At 45.6% G+C, this 17,091-nt stretch overlaps 1 protein-coding gene across 11 annotated transcripts in view; it reads right to left on the bottom strand.

Annotated features, from left to right (window-relative positions):
- Nucleotides 1–1,868: 1,868 nt before the first annotated feature.
- AKAP9 (A-kinase anchoring protein 9) overlaps nt 1,869–17,091 on the bottom strand; it is a 411,545-nt gene continuing 396,322 nt past the window's right edge. For all 11 annotated transcript variants that reach the window (XM_068235446.1, XM_068235447.1, XM_068235448.1 and 8 more), the window contains 4 exons: nt 8,111–8,190; nt 7,169–7,295; nt 5,723–5,847; nt 1,869–2,356 (listed from right to left, as the gene is read on the bottom strand). In XM_068235446.1, coding sequence (XP_068091547.1) covers nt 2,313–2,356; nt 5,723–5,847; nt 7,169–7,295; nt 8,111–8,190 — 376 coding nt within the window. In that variant the 3' untranslated portion in view covers nt 1,869–2,312. The remainder of the gene's footprint in view (nt 2,357–5,722; nt 5,848–7,168; nt 7,296–8,110; nt 8,191–17,091) is intronic.

The following is a 17,091-nucleotide window of genomic DNA, read 5'->3' as shown; positions in this document are numbered from 1 at the left end:
ATTAGCTGCATGCTTGCTTCAGGTGTGTGATTCAGACACTACTGATACCAGAAAGTTCTGAAGGATGCCAGGCAACTGGTATTGTTGAAAATGAAATAAGTCAGCCTCCATACACCTCTTTAGATGTTCTTCAGTCTGTGTACCCCTCCCAATACTACCCTGTTAAGTTCTCAAACTTCATGGTCACATGACCGCACCATGTGGTCAGACACACCGAGCTAGAAGCACTCTGACTTTTTCTCTTCCCACAAATCCTGCATCATATCCTGTGTTGCTCCCAGATTACTGTCCCTGCCGCATCACTTGTTAAAACCACTTCCTTGCTGCTCAATATAGTGGGGGTAGGTTCTTGCCAGTAACAACCGCGCTGATCCCTTTAAATCAGCAGCACAGGAAAGGGGTGTGGTGAAAATAGACTCCTCCTAGAAGTGAAAGTCACTTCTCCAGGTAAAAGCTGACAACCGGCATTACTTTTGGGGGTCCCCCTGAGTATAAAGGGGGTGAAATTATAAAAAGGCAAGGCTAGCACCAATCTTTGCTTGGCAAATATTATAACAAATGGATTTGCCTCCATTCTTTTCAACACAGCCTAAGCCCAGAAACGTGTTTAGGACAGATTGCAGTAGTATTTGCAGTATTTGTATAGCGCCTTTCTCCTGTCGGACTCAAAGCACTTGCGAGGCGGCCACTAGAGCGCACTCAGTAGGCAGTAGCAGTGTTAGGGAGACTTGCCCAAGAAACTCCTTACTGAATAGCTGCTGGCTTACTGAACAGGCAGAGCTGAGATTTGAACCCAGGTCTCCTACGTCAGAGGCAGAGCCCTTAACCATTACACCTTCCAGCCACCTGTGTCAGAGGCAGATCCCTTAACCATTACACCATCCAGCCACTGCTGGATGTACTCAAACCGGTGTCCAGACTTGCTAAACTAACTTTTGCAATGAGCACATCAATTCTTGCTGTTGCCGCAGCTCTGGGAGAACAACGACGATGACACATTTGTAAAGAGCTTTTCTCCCAAGGTAGCCAAAGAGGATGCGTTTGTCTCAGATCAGTACATAGTGATGTGTTCAGGGGAAATGATATGGGACCATAAACGCCAGACTAAATGGGTGGCTTATCAGTTTTGATTTAAACGTGTCCAGGGTTGGAGCTGTCTTGATTAAGTTTGGCAAGGCATTCCACAGGGTAAGGGCAGCATGACAAAGCTCTGGCTCCAAAGTTTTAGGGTCTGTTTCCACTACATGCAGATTGGATGCAGAAAAACAGACTCCAATGAATGCCTGTGGGCCTGTCTCCACTAAACACGATTTTTCTGATGCAGATTTTCCCATAGGCATTCATTGGAATCCGTTTTTCTGCATCCAATCTGCGTGTAGTAGAAACAGGCCCTTAGTTGGACTCTGGGGGTGGTCAAGTTATTGAATCCTTTTGGTGTGGGGTTGCGGGCGGAATGACGCAATTGCAACAAATCCTTCAAGTATTCCGGGCCTAGGTCGAGTAGGGGTTTGAATGTTAGCATGCCAATTTTGAAAAGGATTTTCCATGTTATAGGTAGCCAGTGTAGTGAGCAAAGGATTGGTGTCTTGCTGTAGCATTCTGTACTAGCTGCAGGCGGTGTAGGTCTTTATTTGGAAGGCCTGCATAGAGGTCATTGCAATAGTCCAGCCGTGATGTGGTGAAGGTGTGAACTAGGGTTGGAAGATCTTCTGAAGGAAAGAGGTCCTTCCTTTTGCTGATTCGTGTTATGTGGCAATAATCTGCAGCCACCATTTCTGTGAATAACGCCCATTGATTCGCTACTCTGTTTTTCTAAATGTCGCAAATCATGTTGCGCTCCCGCAAAATATCATAAAACTTTCATCGAGTTGTTTAAAAGGGGTGAAATTTATTTTCAGTACTTTGACAAAATACCCATAAAATTCAAAACTTCTACCATTACAAAAATAGTTCTCTACATATGATATGTTCAATCTGCAACGCCGTAGCAAATATTGGGAGGAAAGCGGGGCGCACCACCCCCTGGGACCCCTCCCCATGCATGATTCATACACTTCCGCTCACCCTCTCGATAAATACGTATAAGTTAATCAATTAAATTAGAAATCCACAGAATGTACAGGTCATTGACAGCTGATTAAAAAAAAAAAAAAATACACAAAAAGCCGATATACACAAATTCCAGAACGCTCGGTGCGGATCCTCAGTGTCCGATTGTTGTCCGGGGCGGATGTTGGTCCCACAATATACACAATACGGGAAAACGGAAGCAGCACAATATTACAGAAGGCATTTCAAGTATTGCGAGGATATTATCGTCTTATGCTGTAGTGTGTCGTGTTGTTCGCACTTGACCCTGAAAAAACAAACAAATTTCAGGTAGTTAAAAAAAAAATTGTATTCAAACCATACCTGAAACAAAAAATTTGGGGAGGATACTTACCTCAGTAGTGGATAGTCGACTTAAAGTGGACCCAAATTAAAAATACAAGACTTCAGAAATAAAATCTATTTTCTAAATTATAATAATAAAGAACAGCATTTTTTCAGCTGCATGATGACAAATATAAAATATTTTACATTTATTGGAGGAACCCCTCCCTTCCTTTCATATTACCGGGACAGAATCCGGCAGACTGGTGGAGTAGGAGGTGTCCAGCAAAGGAGGAATTGCTAATGGATGCCACCTGTATAACGCTAGTTATGAAAAGAGAAGGGTGAAAAGCATGCACTGTAATGCTCATAGGCTTGAAGGAGTGTTTATTTATCTTTGTATGTGTCAGAGTGGCGCAACTAAATATTTTGAATAATAAAAAAAAATGTTTGGTTTGGGTCCATAAAGGGACTCCGAGCAGTGCAGAAACTATGGGAAGATGCATATCATTTTAAAGCTCTCTTTCTCCTCTTTCCAATGATATATAAACTGCTGCCCTACGCCTTTTAGTTTTCGCTATTTTCGTGATTGAAATTGCTGCGGCTTCGATCGCGCAAATAGCGAAAACTAAAAGGCGTAGTGCGACGATTTAGGGGTCGCCAGAAAGAGGAGAAAAAGAGCTTTAAAATGATATCCATCTTTCCATAGTTGCATTGTATTACACAGGGCGACTTTTTCTGCTAAATGGAGCTGCTGACTTTGAGAAAAAGGCCCTGTGTAATACAATGTAACTATGGAAAGATGGATATCATTTTAAAGCTCTCTTTCTCCTCTTTCTGACGACACCTAAACCGCCGCCCTACGCCTTTTAGTTTTCTCTATTTTCGTGATCGAAATCGCGGCTGCGGCAATTTCAATTGCGAAAATAGCGAAAACAAAAAGGCGTAGGGCGGCGGTTTATATATCATTGGAAAGAGGAGAAAGAGACCTTTAAAATGATATGCATCTTTCCATAGTTTCTGCACTGCTCGGAGTCCCTTTAACCACTTTGAAACCCTTGCTACGCTTATCTACTCCCCACAGAACTTTACCTGGGGCTCAGGGGAGTAGATAGGCGTACTTGTGGTAAACAGTGTGCTGTATGCCCAATAAGCTATCTGATTATGTATATAGGGTATCATTTTAACCGTGACAAGTGAGAGAATAGATTTTGTGGTGTTTGACAACTGAGGGATAAGTCATGTGATTTTTTTTTACCGGAAAACTGAATGAAAAGCATTAAAACTGTTATTTTCATGTACTCTATACCCCCAAATAAATACTTGTAAAAACAACAAAAGTGACAGCATTGAAAAGAGAATACATAGTTACCCTAGGGACTTAGCTTTTAAAATATGTATGCCATGAGAGTGTATTACTGTTAATCATGAAGAAAAGGGCTTTTAATTACTGATAGAGTACAATGAGAAAACAAAAAACACAAACCAGAAACTAATATATTTTCGCCATACATTGTACTAGGAACATTATTTAAATGTTGAGATAACCAGGACAAATTAGCAAATACAATGTGTGTGTTTTACCTATGGTAACATTGTTTATTTGAAAACTATAGTGGATGGAAATGGAGAAATAGTGTATTTTTTCTTTTTTTTCTCATTTTTCCTTTTAAAATGCACAGATAATAACATAATTACTAAAAGCAAATATCACCCTCACAAAGCATAATTTGTGGCAAAAAAACAAGATATAGATCATTTACATCTGATGAGTAGCAATAAAGTTATTGGTGAATGAATGGGAGGAGCGCTGAAATGTGAAAATTGCTCTGGTTTTTAAGCAAAAAACCCTGTGGTGCTGAAGTGGTTAATACAAAAGCAGGTGGTGCCCAAAATATAAAATCTACTGCAAGTCTCAGGGCCAGTGCACACCAAAAAGTTCTAGCGTAATCGCAAACGCTCAGTGATTTTTCAGAGCGATTCTAGGCATGTGTCTATCGATTTTCGAAGCATGCCTAGCAATTTGTGGAGCGTTTTGGTGTAGCATTTTTTATTATTTGTTACAGTAGAGCTGTAACTGAGCAGCTTCTGTAACAAAACACTTGCTCTGATCTAGCGGTTTTTCAGAGCGATTTTCCACTTTCCTATACTTAACATTGAGGCTGAATCACCTCAGAAATCAGCAGAAATGCTTCAGGACCCCAGTTTGTGTTTGGGAGAAAATCTCATTCAAATACATTAGCCAAGCGCTTTTCAAAGTGTTACCGTTTTTAAAAGCTCTCAGAAGCGCTCTTGGTGTGCACAAGCCCTTAATGCAAGATGCAAATTTCTGCTACTACTTTAAAGGGAACTTGAGACGGGGGTGGGTGGGGTTTATTAATAAAAAAAAAAATTATACATACCTGGGGCTTCCTCCATTTCCCTCCAGGCTGATTTCTCCCTCGCTGTCCTCCTGCATCCTCCACAATTTGGCCCGGGAATTCCTTCAGTTGGGGCCAGTCGGCGCAGTTGCAGTCCTTTCCCACTCCCGTGACTAGGAGCATTCTGCACCTGTGCAGAAAGCCCCCGGCTACGAGAGGATGATGGGGGCACATGGGCAATATACAGAACGAAGGACTTTCTGTGCCAAATTGCAGAGGATCCAAGCGGTGAAGGAGGATGTTGAGGGAGTGATCAGCCTGTAGGGGATGGAGGAAGCCCCAGCTATGTATAAAAAAATTTTTTATATCCCCCCCCCCCCCCCCATCTCAGGTTCCCTTTAAGAAGGAATCTCACAGTAGGTTTTGTATAAAAACTTTCAGATTTTTATTTAGCACTTAGGACGCTTTTCACAGTGTAAGCTGCTTCCTCAGGTCAAATAACGTGCCTGTCTAACAGATGATACCAGTCTCGGAAGTGAGTCTGGTATTTACCAGTCAGCATTTTTCATCTTGCATTAAGAGTTGCAGTATATTTTATTTTTGAGGCGCCTCCTGCTTTTTTATCCCAGGCCAAACAATGCTCTATTCTCTAGAGAGGGGGAGGGTGAGCATGTGGCACCCTATTGTGGAAACTTCACAGCAAGAAAATCTGTTAGGGTAAGTGATGAAAGCCATCTTACAGGAAGCCAAGTGACCAAAGCCATGTCACAGGAGGCTAAGAGATCAAAGTCATGTCACAGGAGGCCGATCAGCCAAAGCCAGGTCACAGGAGGCCGAGTGACCAAAGCCAGGTCACAGGAGGCCGAGTGACCAAAGCCAGGTCACAGGAGGCCGAGTGACCAAAGCCATGTCACAGGAGGCCGAGTGACCACTGCCATGTCACAGGAGGCTGAGCGACCAAAGCTATATATTTATTTTCATTGTATTACCTGATGGCACATTTCCTAATCTCTTCTGCAAGGCCTCCAAGCGTGTTATGTAGTCCGCCAGCGCTCTGTCGGGGTCATAGTGCTGCAGATGGGAGCAGGGACTCCCATCAGAAGCCGAAAGATACCTGCAGGAGGGAGAACTGTATTCATTATCAGTAATACAAGCTAGAACACCTACAACAGCCTCACCACATGGGGGCAGCACATGGGGAGGGGGAGGTAAGCAGAAGGCTCCTTACTGTATCTGGGGACAAAACAATAACCTGAAAAAGTCTCCCTTGTCCAGGTGCTAATCACCCCCTGTGTCATATCAGCTGCAGAATAATACAGGGGAATCTCTGTACAGACAGACTGCTGGCCAAAATAGTTATTAACTATCAGATGCCAAATGTCTGATATCTGCCTAACCTTTAAAAGACCACTATCGCAAAAACTTTTTTTTTTTTAATATACATGAAAACTAATAAATAAAGTACATTTCTTCCAGAGTTAAATGAGCCATACATTACTTTTCTCCTAAGTTGCTGTCCCTTACAGTAGGTAGTAGAAATCTGGCAGAACCAACTCTCTTAAGGCTAAGAGCATTTGGCGCATGTGCAGTTGCAATTTTTAGAAACTGCGCAATGGCAGAATGCTTCCAGCGATGGGAACGCAATCAAGGTAAAGGGCTGCACAGGACTGCGCTTTCAGAAGGGATGGCTGCTGAATGAAACAGAGCAGAATGACGAGAGACCAGAGTGACTACAGGGAGCAGGTGGAGGCCCCGGGTAAGTTAAACAGGCCAACTTAGTATCACTTTAGGTTTCTTTTAACCACTTCATTCCATTGGTTGAAGGGTACATACGCGTGCGCGTACACATGCCCTTCGGCAGAATGGATGTTTATATAAACATCCTATTTTGCAGGGAGTGGTTAAAGGCTGAATTTTGATTTCTAAACTGCATCCTGCTGCAAAACAAACAGAAGTAATGACCCTTTTAAACTTTTTGCAGGTTGTTAGCATTGTTTCATCAGTGAGATAAAGGTGTTTTGCCTTCTATTTACTTTTAAGAACATTTGTCTCTCTGTTGAACTGGCTCATTTACATAGATAACAGAACTGGATTTTTTAACACTTGCAGTGCAGGAAAATGGAAAGGGACTTCAGATACCGGTAATTTCTTAGTAAGGCTAGTACTATATGAACCTATGTTTATCTCACTAAATGACTCTCCAACATACTGTATACAGCTTTATGTGAAACGGATAATGAAATATAGCTGTGGGAGGACACATCACTGGACAATGGATACTAATAATGGTAATAGGTATTTAAGGGTTGTCCTGAACCACCATTCTCCGCCTCTTCCAGGAAACTGTTACTCCCCAGGCAGCCATCACTTCTCAGCAGTATGCTAGGCTAACACTGTGGTGCACAGCAATAGAGGAAGGTTTATGGATAGATTACCTAGAGTTCACAGTGGACTGTGGTGAGTTGAAGCCAGACTGGGAGCGGCAGCTCGATATTCTCTGTTCCCCGTACAGATCGGAGCTCCTCCCTGGGTGATGGGCGGAGTCTGTCCTCACCTCGTTACCTGAAACGAAGCATCATTAGCCACATATTGCATTTGTTTAATGACATGGGAGAAATATTCCTAATTAGTCTAACATTCAAAATGCCTAATGGCTGACACAGACATTTATTATTTTATTAAGTAGCACTAGCATTTTCTGCAGCACTTTACAGAGTACAGAGTCACGTCACTAGCTGTCCTTCAGAGGAGCTCACAGTCTAATCCCATAGCCTATAACATAGTCTGAAGATGTGTACACAGACCTTCATTCAGTGTCACCCATGAGGATCATCCTAGATCCCTAGGGCAACACTGCATGCAATGAATGATGTATGGGCACAACGCGCCCCCCCACCCAAACCTTAACCAACCCCCACTGATGCCTAACCCAACCCCCTCATCGTTGCCTCATCCTACCTGACCCCCCCCAGCTCTAACTGATCCCCCCACCAATGCCTAACCCCAACTCTAACTTACCCTCCACACCAATGTCTAAGCCTAACCCAAGCCCCCACTGATCCCTAATCCATCTTGACCCCCCCCTCCACCACCACTCCCAACCCTAACTGATCATCCGCCCCTGCCAAAACCTTACCTACCCTCCATCGATCGATGCCTAACCCTAATCATACCACCCCCCAATGCCTAAACCTAACTTACTTCACTTCCACCGATGTCGAACCCTAACCTACCTTGGCCTAATCCAGTCCACCCACAAAGCTGCCGATATCCACACCTCCTTTGCTGTATTAGGATAAATATAGGGTGCTGCAGAAGTTTGGTAGTGGGACTCCTAAGGGTTACCAAAAAAAGCTACCACAATGAGCTCCCCTCACCTGTAATTTGTCCACAGCTATTTCGGTTAGTCATGGTGGAGACTGTTGCTCGCTGCCACCGCCGTACCAGGAATCTCATCCTAAAAAGTATAAGAAGATTTAAGGTATGATAAAGATCATTTCTACAACTACATCTTTACAACACAGTGGCCTCAATTCTCGTAGCTATGTGCTGTAAACATTTTTTTTGTTGGTAAGATTCTGCAGTCGGTATGTTCCATTTCTTTTGGCAATTGTGAAAGATTTTTCTGCATTTCCGTACATGCAGTAAAACGTGTGGAAATTGCAGAAAGTGCGGTAAGATGTGCGGTATTTCAGCGGTAAATAATAATAATAGTCTTTAAAGGACACCCGAGGTGAAAAGAAACTAATAAAAGAAATAATTGTATCTATCCTCCTTAAATCGACTTTTTAAGATATTCCACAGTTTTATTTTATATTTAAATCTACTTTTTAAGTTTTTACTGTTTTATTGTTTTTGCTCAATGACATATTCATTAACCACTTCAGCCTACAGGGTTGAGATTTTTTTTTTTTTTTACATCTGAGCAAATTTCACCTCATTTATTTGCCAATAACTTTATCACTACTCATCACAATGAATTGATCTATATCTTGTTTTTTCCGCCACCAATTAGGCTTTCTGTGGGTGATACATTTTGCTGAGAATTAATTTATTGTAAATCCATTTTAACAGGAATATTAAGAAAGAAATGGAAAAAATCATTATTCCTCAGGTTTTGGCCAATATAGTTTGAAATTAATACATGCTACCATAATTAAAACCTATGTACTTTATTTACCAATTTGTCCCGCTTATTACACCACTTAAATTATGTCCCTATCACAATGTATGGCGCTGATATTCAATTTGGAAATAAAGGTGCATTTTTTCAATTTGCTTCTATTTAGAAGCCCATAATTTAATAAATCATATTGATATACTCCTTTGACATGAATATTTAAAAAGTTCAGACCCTTAGGTAACTATTTATGTTTTGTTTTTTTATTATTGTAATTTTTTTTATTTATTTTTTATTAAAACTTGTATGTGGGTATTTTTTGGTGTGGGAGGTAAACAGGGGATTTTTCATGTTTAAAAATGTATTTATTTAATACAAAGTGTGTTTTTGGTGTAGTTTGCTATTTGGCCACAAGATGGCCACAGTCAAAAACTTGTGGGAGCGATCGATCTCGCTCCCAGGCAGAAGAAAGACCAGAGCTCAGAAAAGCCGCAGCGTCTAAAGAGACGCTGTCGGCTTTTCTCCGGGGGGGGGGGGGGGGTCCGATCAGTGAAAGGGATTTATAATCCCTTTCATTGATCGCTGGGCTAACGGCCAGCAGCGGGGGCGCGCACGGGGGGGCCCGCGGGAGCATGCGCGACCCGCGGGTGTGCGCGCAGCCTAACTGGACGAAAATTTTCGTCCAGTTAGGCTGAAGTGGTTAAAGTACGCCAGAGCTCAAATCTATGAACTATTGACACCTTTTTATCTCTTTCCTGCTCTGAGAAGCCATTTTCTGCTAGGAAAGTGTTTTACAGTTGTAATTTCTTATCAGTGAGGGTCACACTGTAGTCTGACCTAGTCCTTGCCCAGACAGGAACTGCCACTTACATACCTAATGTTTAACTCTTTCAGGCAGAGAAAGAAAAATAGGAACACAGCCTAGTTATTTGTGTGCTAGGCACTCTACATACCCATGTCTATCTCATCATGTCACTTGTCACCTCGGGTATCCTTTAACTGTCTTCCATAAGTGAGAATACTCTTTAGAGGATTTTTTTTTTTTTTTAGGTAGGAAGGTATATTTGATTATGTAGCAACCTATGGAAAGTATATTTATAGGCATCCCCTATATAAAAAATATTTGGAGTTTTATTTCTACTATTTCCTTCTATTACTCTCTAGTAAGGCCACATCTGGAATATGGAATTCAGTTCTGGGCACCACATTACAAAAAAGATATTTCAGTTTTAGAGCAGGTGCAGAGACGAGCAACAAAATTGATACGTGGGATGGAAGGTCTCACTTACCGACAAAGGTTAGATAAACTGGGTTTATTTAGTCTAGAGAAAAGACGCCTTAGAGGGGATCTAATTAACATGTATAAATACATCAGAGGGCAATATAATACCTTGGCGGATGAGCTTTTTGTCCCTAGGCCTTCTCAAAGGACTAGAGGACATGATCTGCGCATGGAGGAAAAACGTTTTAGCCATTTATTTAGGAAAGGGTTCTTTACAGTAAGAGTGATTAAGATGTGGAATGCATTGCCACAGGAAGTCGTTATGGCAAACTCTATACCTGCATTTAAAGGGGGCTTAGATGCTTTCCTTGCGTTGATAGACATCCATGGCTACAATTACTAGGTAATGCCTAATGACGTTGATCCAGGGATTTATCTGATTGCCATCTGGAGTCGGGTAGTGTTGGGCGAACATCTAGATGTTCGGGTTCGGGCCGAACAGGCCGAACATGGCCGCGATGTTCGGGTGTTCGACCCGAACTCCGAACATAATGGAAGTCAATGGGGACCCGAACTTTTGTGGTTTGTAAAGCCTCCTTACATGCTACATACCCCAAATTTACAGGGTATGTGCACCTTGGGAGTGGGTACAAGAGGAAAAAAAAATTAGCAAAAAGAGCTTATAGTTTTTGAGAAAATCGATTTTAAAGTTTCAAAGGGAAAACTGTCTTTTAAATGCGGGAAATGTCTGTTTTCTTTGCACAGGTAACATGTTTTTTGTCGGCATGCAGTCATAAATGTAATACATATAAGAGGTTCCAGGAAAAGGGACCGGTAACGCTAACCCAGCAGCAGCACACGTGATGGAACAGGAGGAGGGTGGCGCAGGAGGAGGAGAAGGCCACGCTTTGTGAGACACAACAACCCAGGCCTTGCATGAGGGCAAGAAGCGTGCGGATAGCATGCTTTGTACCGCCATGCAGTCATAAATGTAATAAAGATAAGTGGTTCAATAAACAGGGACCACGCGGCAACGCTAACCCAGCAGCAGCAGACGTGATGGAACAGGAGGAGGCGCAGGAGGAGAAGGCCACGCTTTGTGAGACACAACAACCCAGGCCTTGCATGAGGGCAAGAAGCGTGCGGATAGCATGCTTTGTACCGCCATGCAGTCATAAATGTAATAAAGATAAGTGGTTCAATAAACAGGGACCACGCGGCAACGCTAACCCAGCAGCAGCAGACGTGATGGAACAGGAGCAGGCGCAGGAGGAGAAGGCCACGCTTTGTGAGACACAACAACCCAGGCCTTGCATGAGGGCAAGAAGCGTGCGGATAGCATGCTTTGTACCGCCATGCAGTCATAAATGTAATAAAGATAAGTGGTTCAATAAACAGGGACCACGCGGCAACGCTAACCCAGCAGCAGCAGACGTGATGGAACAGGAGCAGGCGCAGGAGGAGAAGGCCACGCTTTGTGAGACACAACAACCCAGGCCTTGCATGAGGGCAAGAAGCGTGCGGATAGCATGCTTTGTACCGCCATGCAGTCATAAATGTAATAAAGATAAGTGGTTCAATAAACAGGGACCACGCGGCAACGCTAACCCAGCAGCAGCAGACGTGATGGAACAGGAGCAGGCGCAGGAGGAGAAGGCCACGCTTTGTGAGACACAACAACCCAGGCCTTGCATGTGGACAAAAAGCGTGCGGATATAGCAGCAATGCTTTTTGCCGCCATGCAGTCATAAATGTAATACAGATGAGAGGTTCAATAAACAGGGCCCGGAAACGCAACACCATCCCAGATGTTCATTGGTCATGTTACTTGGTTGGGGTCCTGGAGTGTTGCGTAGTCATTTCCAATCCAGGATTGATTCATTTTAATTTGAGTCAGACGGTCTGCATTTTCTGTAGAGAGGCGGATACGCCGATCTGTGACGATGCCTCCGGCAGCACTGAAACAGCGTTCCGACATAACGCTGGCTGCCGGGCAAGCCAGCACCTCTATTGCGTACATTGCCAGTTCGTGCCAGGTGTCTAGCTTCGATACCCAATAGTTGAAGGGTGCAGATGGATGGTTCGACACAGCTACGCCATCTGACATGTAGTCCTTGACCATCTTCTCCAGGCGATCGGTGTTGGAGGTGGATCTGCACGCTTGCTGTTCAGTGGGCTGCGGCTGCATGGGTGTCAGAAAATTTTCCCACTCCAAGGACACTGCCGATACCATTCCCTTTTGGGTACTAGCTGCGGCTTGCGTTGTTTGCTGCCCTCCTGGTCGTCCTGGGTTTGCGGAAGTCAGTCTGTCTGCGTACAACTGGCTAGAGGAGGGGGAGGATGTCAATCTCCTCTCTAAAGTCTCCACAAGGGCCTGCTGGTATTCTTCCATTTTGACCTGTCTGACTCTTTCTTCAAGCAGTTTTGGAACATTGTGTTTGTACCGTGGATCCAGAAGGGTATAAACCCAGTAATTGGTGTTGTCCAGAATGCGCACAATGCGTGGGTCACGTTCAATGCAGTCTAGCATGAATTGAGCCATGTGTGCCAGAGTCCTACCAGAATCCTCATCATCCTCTTGTGAGCGTTGTGATAGTTGTTGTGATGCATCATAGTCGTCACCTTCCTCCTGGTCTGCTTCTGCTGACCATTCGCGTTGAATTGTGGAAGTCCAACGTGCACCGCTCTGGCCCTCGTCAGTGGTGGCATGAAATTCCTGCTCCAACTCCAGCTGTTCCTCCTCCTCTTCTTCGTCATAGCTGCTGGGGCCAGCGTTCCCTGAGGCGGATGGCCTGATGTTGGTACCATCACGCTGATCGTTTTCTCCTTCAGATTCCCCCAGTTGCATCATGACAGCTGTTTCCTTGATTTTTAACATCGACCTCTTCAGTAAACACAGCAGTGGTATGGTAATGCTGACTGAAGAGTTGTCACTGCTCACAAGCAACGTGGATTGCTCAAAATTTTGGAGGACTTGGCAGAGATCCAACATGTTGGCCCAATCGGATCCACAGAAGCTTGGCAGCTGGCCGGATGCGCCTCGGTACTGCGCCGTCATGTACTGGACCACTGCACTCTTCTGCTCGCAAAAGCGGGCTAGCATGTGCAGCGTAGAATTCCAGCGCGTAGGGACATCACACAGCAAGCGATGGTGGGGGAGATTGAAGCGCTCCTGCATCTTGGCGAGTGCCCCCGAAGCAGTACTGGAATTTCGACAATGTTTGGACACTCGACGCACCTTCAACAGCAGATCGGGCACGCCTGGGTATGTCCTCAGGAACCGCTGAACTACTAGGTTCATCACGTGCGCCAGGCAAGGGATGTGTGTCAGCTTAGCCAACCTTAAAGCGCGAATGAGATTACTCCCATTATCACACACAACCATGCCCGGTTTCAGGTCCAGCGGTGCCAGCCACAAATCCGTCTGTTCCTTTATTCCCCTCCAAATTTCCTCCCCTGTGTGCTGCTTATCCCCAAGGCAGATTAGCTTCAGCAACGCTTGCTGACGCATGCCAACAGCTGTGCTGCACTGCTTCCACGATCCTACTGCTGCTGGGTTAGCGTTTCCGGATGAGGTACAGCTTTGAGATGCGTTGGAGGAGAAGGAGTCAGAGAGGTAGGTGCTGCTGTTATCCAGTGGGAGGGACGGCGGTGCAGCTGTTTGTGGCGTGGGCAACACCCGTGCCGTAGCAGGTGAGGAATCGCTGCCAGGCTCCACAAGGTTCACCCAGTGCGCGGTAAGGGAGATGTATCGACCCTGGCCGAACGCACTCGTCCAGGTGTCAGTGGTGAGGTGAACCTTGCAGGCAACGGCATTCTTCAAGCTTCGGGTTATTTTGCTGACCACGTGCTCATGCAACTCAGGCACTGCAGAGCGTGCAAAGTGGTAGCGGCTGGGAACCACGTAACGTGGGATGGCCACTGACATCATGCCCTTGAAGCTGTTTGTCTCCACCAATCGATATGGCAGCATTTCGCAGGCCAGAAGCTTGGCTATGCTGGCTGTTACTGCCACGGCCCGGGGGTCATTTGCTGGCAATTTCCTCTTGCGCTCAAACATCTCCGACACAGACAACTGAACCGTAGCGCTGCACACGGAAGGGCTGTTGGTTGTTGTGTTTGATGAACACTGGGAGACCTCAAGAGCACTACTCCGGAAAGTGACAGTGTCAGCGTCGTCTGATGTTTGTGAATGTTGTGAACCACGCAATGGCTGGGCTACTGCTGCTGCTGAGGCGGGTCTGGTGGTGAGTCTGGTGAACCCAAGGGAGGCAGTGTTGTTTCTGGTACCCTGTCCTGACGCGTTTGCCCAAAGAGTGGGATGTTTGGATAGCATGTGACGGCTCATGCTGGTGGTGGAGAGGTTGTTAATATTTTTCCCCCTGCTCAGGCGGGTCTTGCACACCTTGCAAATCGCCATGGTAACATCCTCAGTGCAGTCTTCAAAGAAAGCCCAGACTTTGGAGCACCTGCCTCCTTGCTGGCGATTTCTGTTTGCTCCTCTTTTGCCTCTCACTTGAACTTCCACGCTTGTGGTGCCTGAAATTGCGCGCCGCCTACCTTGTGGCACAAGGCGAACTCGTGCAGCAGTGTGTTCTTCAACAGACTCATCTGTGCTGCTGCTACGACGGCGATGTTCTCGTTCACAAACAAAATCTGGGTCTCTGTCCACATTGTCCATACCCTCCTCTTCCATCTCCTCAAACTCGTCATATGTCATTGTGGGCCACCGCCGTGGAGTAGAGCTCCCCACAACAACCTCTGCGCAGCACACTCCAACGTCGTCTTCCAGATCTTGTCGGCCGACCTCCTGCAATTGCAACCCCTCCTGCCCAAATTGCTCTGGGATTTGGGTTTCCGAGTCCTCTTCGGACTCGCCTTGTATTTCAGTGCGCGGTGCATTTCCCACAGTTAACGGTTGTGAATCCAGGCACAACATTTCTGGCTGTTCCTCCATTGACCTTTGAAAGGTGGAAGTTTGTTGGGCTGGGAATAGCTCCTGCGAATACCCCATTGTGTCCTGAGGTAATTCATCGGACTGGTTATCTGGCAGTTGTGTGCGTGGTGTCGCTGCCGGTTGTGTCAGCTTTGTGCCCACTGGCTCCTTGTAACTGGCTGAGGACTCGGACCTCGTGCGTGATGTGCTGGTGCTGCTTAACCCACTGCTGGACGCTTGAGAGGTCATCCAAGTAATTATCTGGTCCTGTTCTTTTGGATTTGTGAGGGTTGTTGTCCTGGACAACATGGGCGGTATTGAGTGGGTTTTCTTGGGTGCTCCCCTGTGGCCTGTACGTGAACCGTCAGGGGAAACACCTCTTCCCTTGCCCCTCCCTCTTTCACCGGATTTCTTCCTCATTTCACTTATCCTTACAGTACACGCTGACTGGCAGCAGTACAGTGGCAGTACAGAAATGCTATACAGTACCACTATTCCCAGCAGCGACACAGAGCACAATGCTATACAGTGACGGGTGAGCGGTGTACCACTATTCCCAGCAGCGACACAGAGCACAATGCTATACAGTGACGGGTGAGCGGTGTACCACTATTCCCAGCAGCGACACAGAGCACAATGCTATACAGTGGCGAACGAGCGGTGTACCACTATTCCCAGCAGACACAGAACAGTACACAGAATGCTATATAGTGTGGCTGAACGAGCGGTGTACCACTATTCCCAGCAGACACAGAACAGTACACAGAATGCTATATAGTGTGGCTGAACGAGCGGTGTACTACTGTTCCCAGCAGACACAGAACAGTACACAGAATGCTATATAGTGTGGCTGAACGAGCGGTGTACTACTGTTCCCAGCAGACACAGAACAGTACACAGAATGCTATATAGTGTGGCTGAACGAGCGGTGTACTACTGTTCCCAGCAGACACAGAACAGTACACAGAATGCTATATAGTGTGGCTGAACGAGCGGTGTACCACTGTTCCCAGCAGACACAGAACAGTACACAGAATGCTATATAGTGTGGCTGAACGAGCGGTGTACCACTATTCCCAGCAGACACAGAACAGTACACAGAATGCTATATAGTGTGGCTGAACGAGCGGTGTACTACTGTTCCCAGCAGACACAGAACAGTACACAGAATGCTATATAGTGTGGCTGAACGAGCGGTGTACTACTGTTCCCAGCAGACACAGAACAGTACACAGAATGCTATATAGTGTGGCTGAACGAGCGGTGTACCACTATTCCCAGCAGACACAGAACAGTACACAGAATGCTATATAGTGTGGCTGAACGAGCGGTGTACTACTGTTCCCAGCAGACACAGAACAGTACACAGAATGCTATATAGTGTGGCTGAACGAGCGGTGTACTACTGTTCCCAGCAGACACAGAACAGTACACAGAATGCTATATAGTGTGGCTGAACGAGCGGTGTACTACTGTTCCCAGCAGACACAGAACAGTACACAGAATGCTATATAGTGTGGCTGAACGAGCGGTGTACTACTGTTCCCAGCAGACACAGAACAGTACACAGAATGCTATATAGTGTGGCTGAACGAGCGGTGTACCACTATTCCCAGCAGACACAGAACAGTACACAGAATGCTATATAGTGTGGCTGAACGAGCGGTGTACTACTGTTCCCAGCAGACACAGAACAGTACACAGAATGCTATATAGTGTGGCTGAACGAGCGGTGTACCACTATTCCCAGCAGACACAGAACAGTACACAGAATGCTATATAGTGTGGCTGAACGAGCGGTGTACTACTGTTCCCAGCAGACACAGAACAGTACACAGAATGCTATATAGTGTGGCTGAACGAGCGGTGTACTACTGTTCCCAGCAGACACAGAACAGTACACAGAATGCTATATAGTGTGGCTGAACGAGCGGTGTACTACTGTTCCCAGCAGACACAGAACAGTACACAGAATGCTATATAGTGTGGCTGAACGAGCGGTGTACTACTGTTCCCAGCAGACACAGAACAGTACACAGAATGCTATATAGTGTGGCTGAACGAGCGGTGTACTACTGTT

This window comes from Hyperolius riggenbachi, chromosome 5 (genome assembly GCF_040937935.1).
Source record: "Hyperolius riggenbachi isolate aHypRig1 chromosome 5, aHypRig1.pri, whole genome shotgun sequence".
NCBI classification, from domain to species: domain Eukaryota; kingdom Metazoa; phylum Chordata; class Amphibia; order Anura; family Hyperoliidae; genus Hyperolius; species Hyperolius riggenbachi.
The sequence above is the reverse complement of the archived record's forward strand: the minus strand, read 5'-3'. Positions and strand labels throughout refer to the sequence as shown.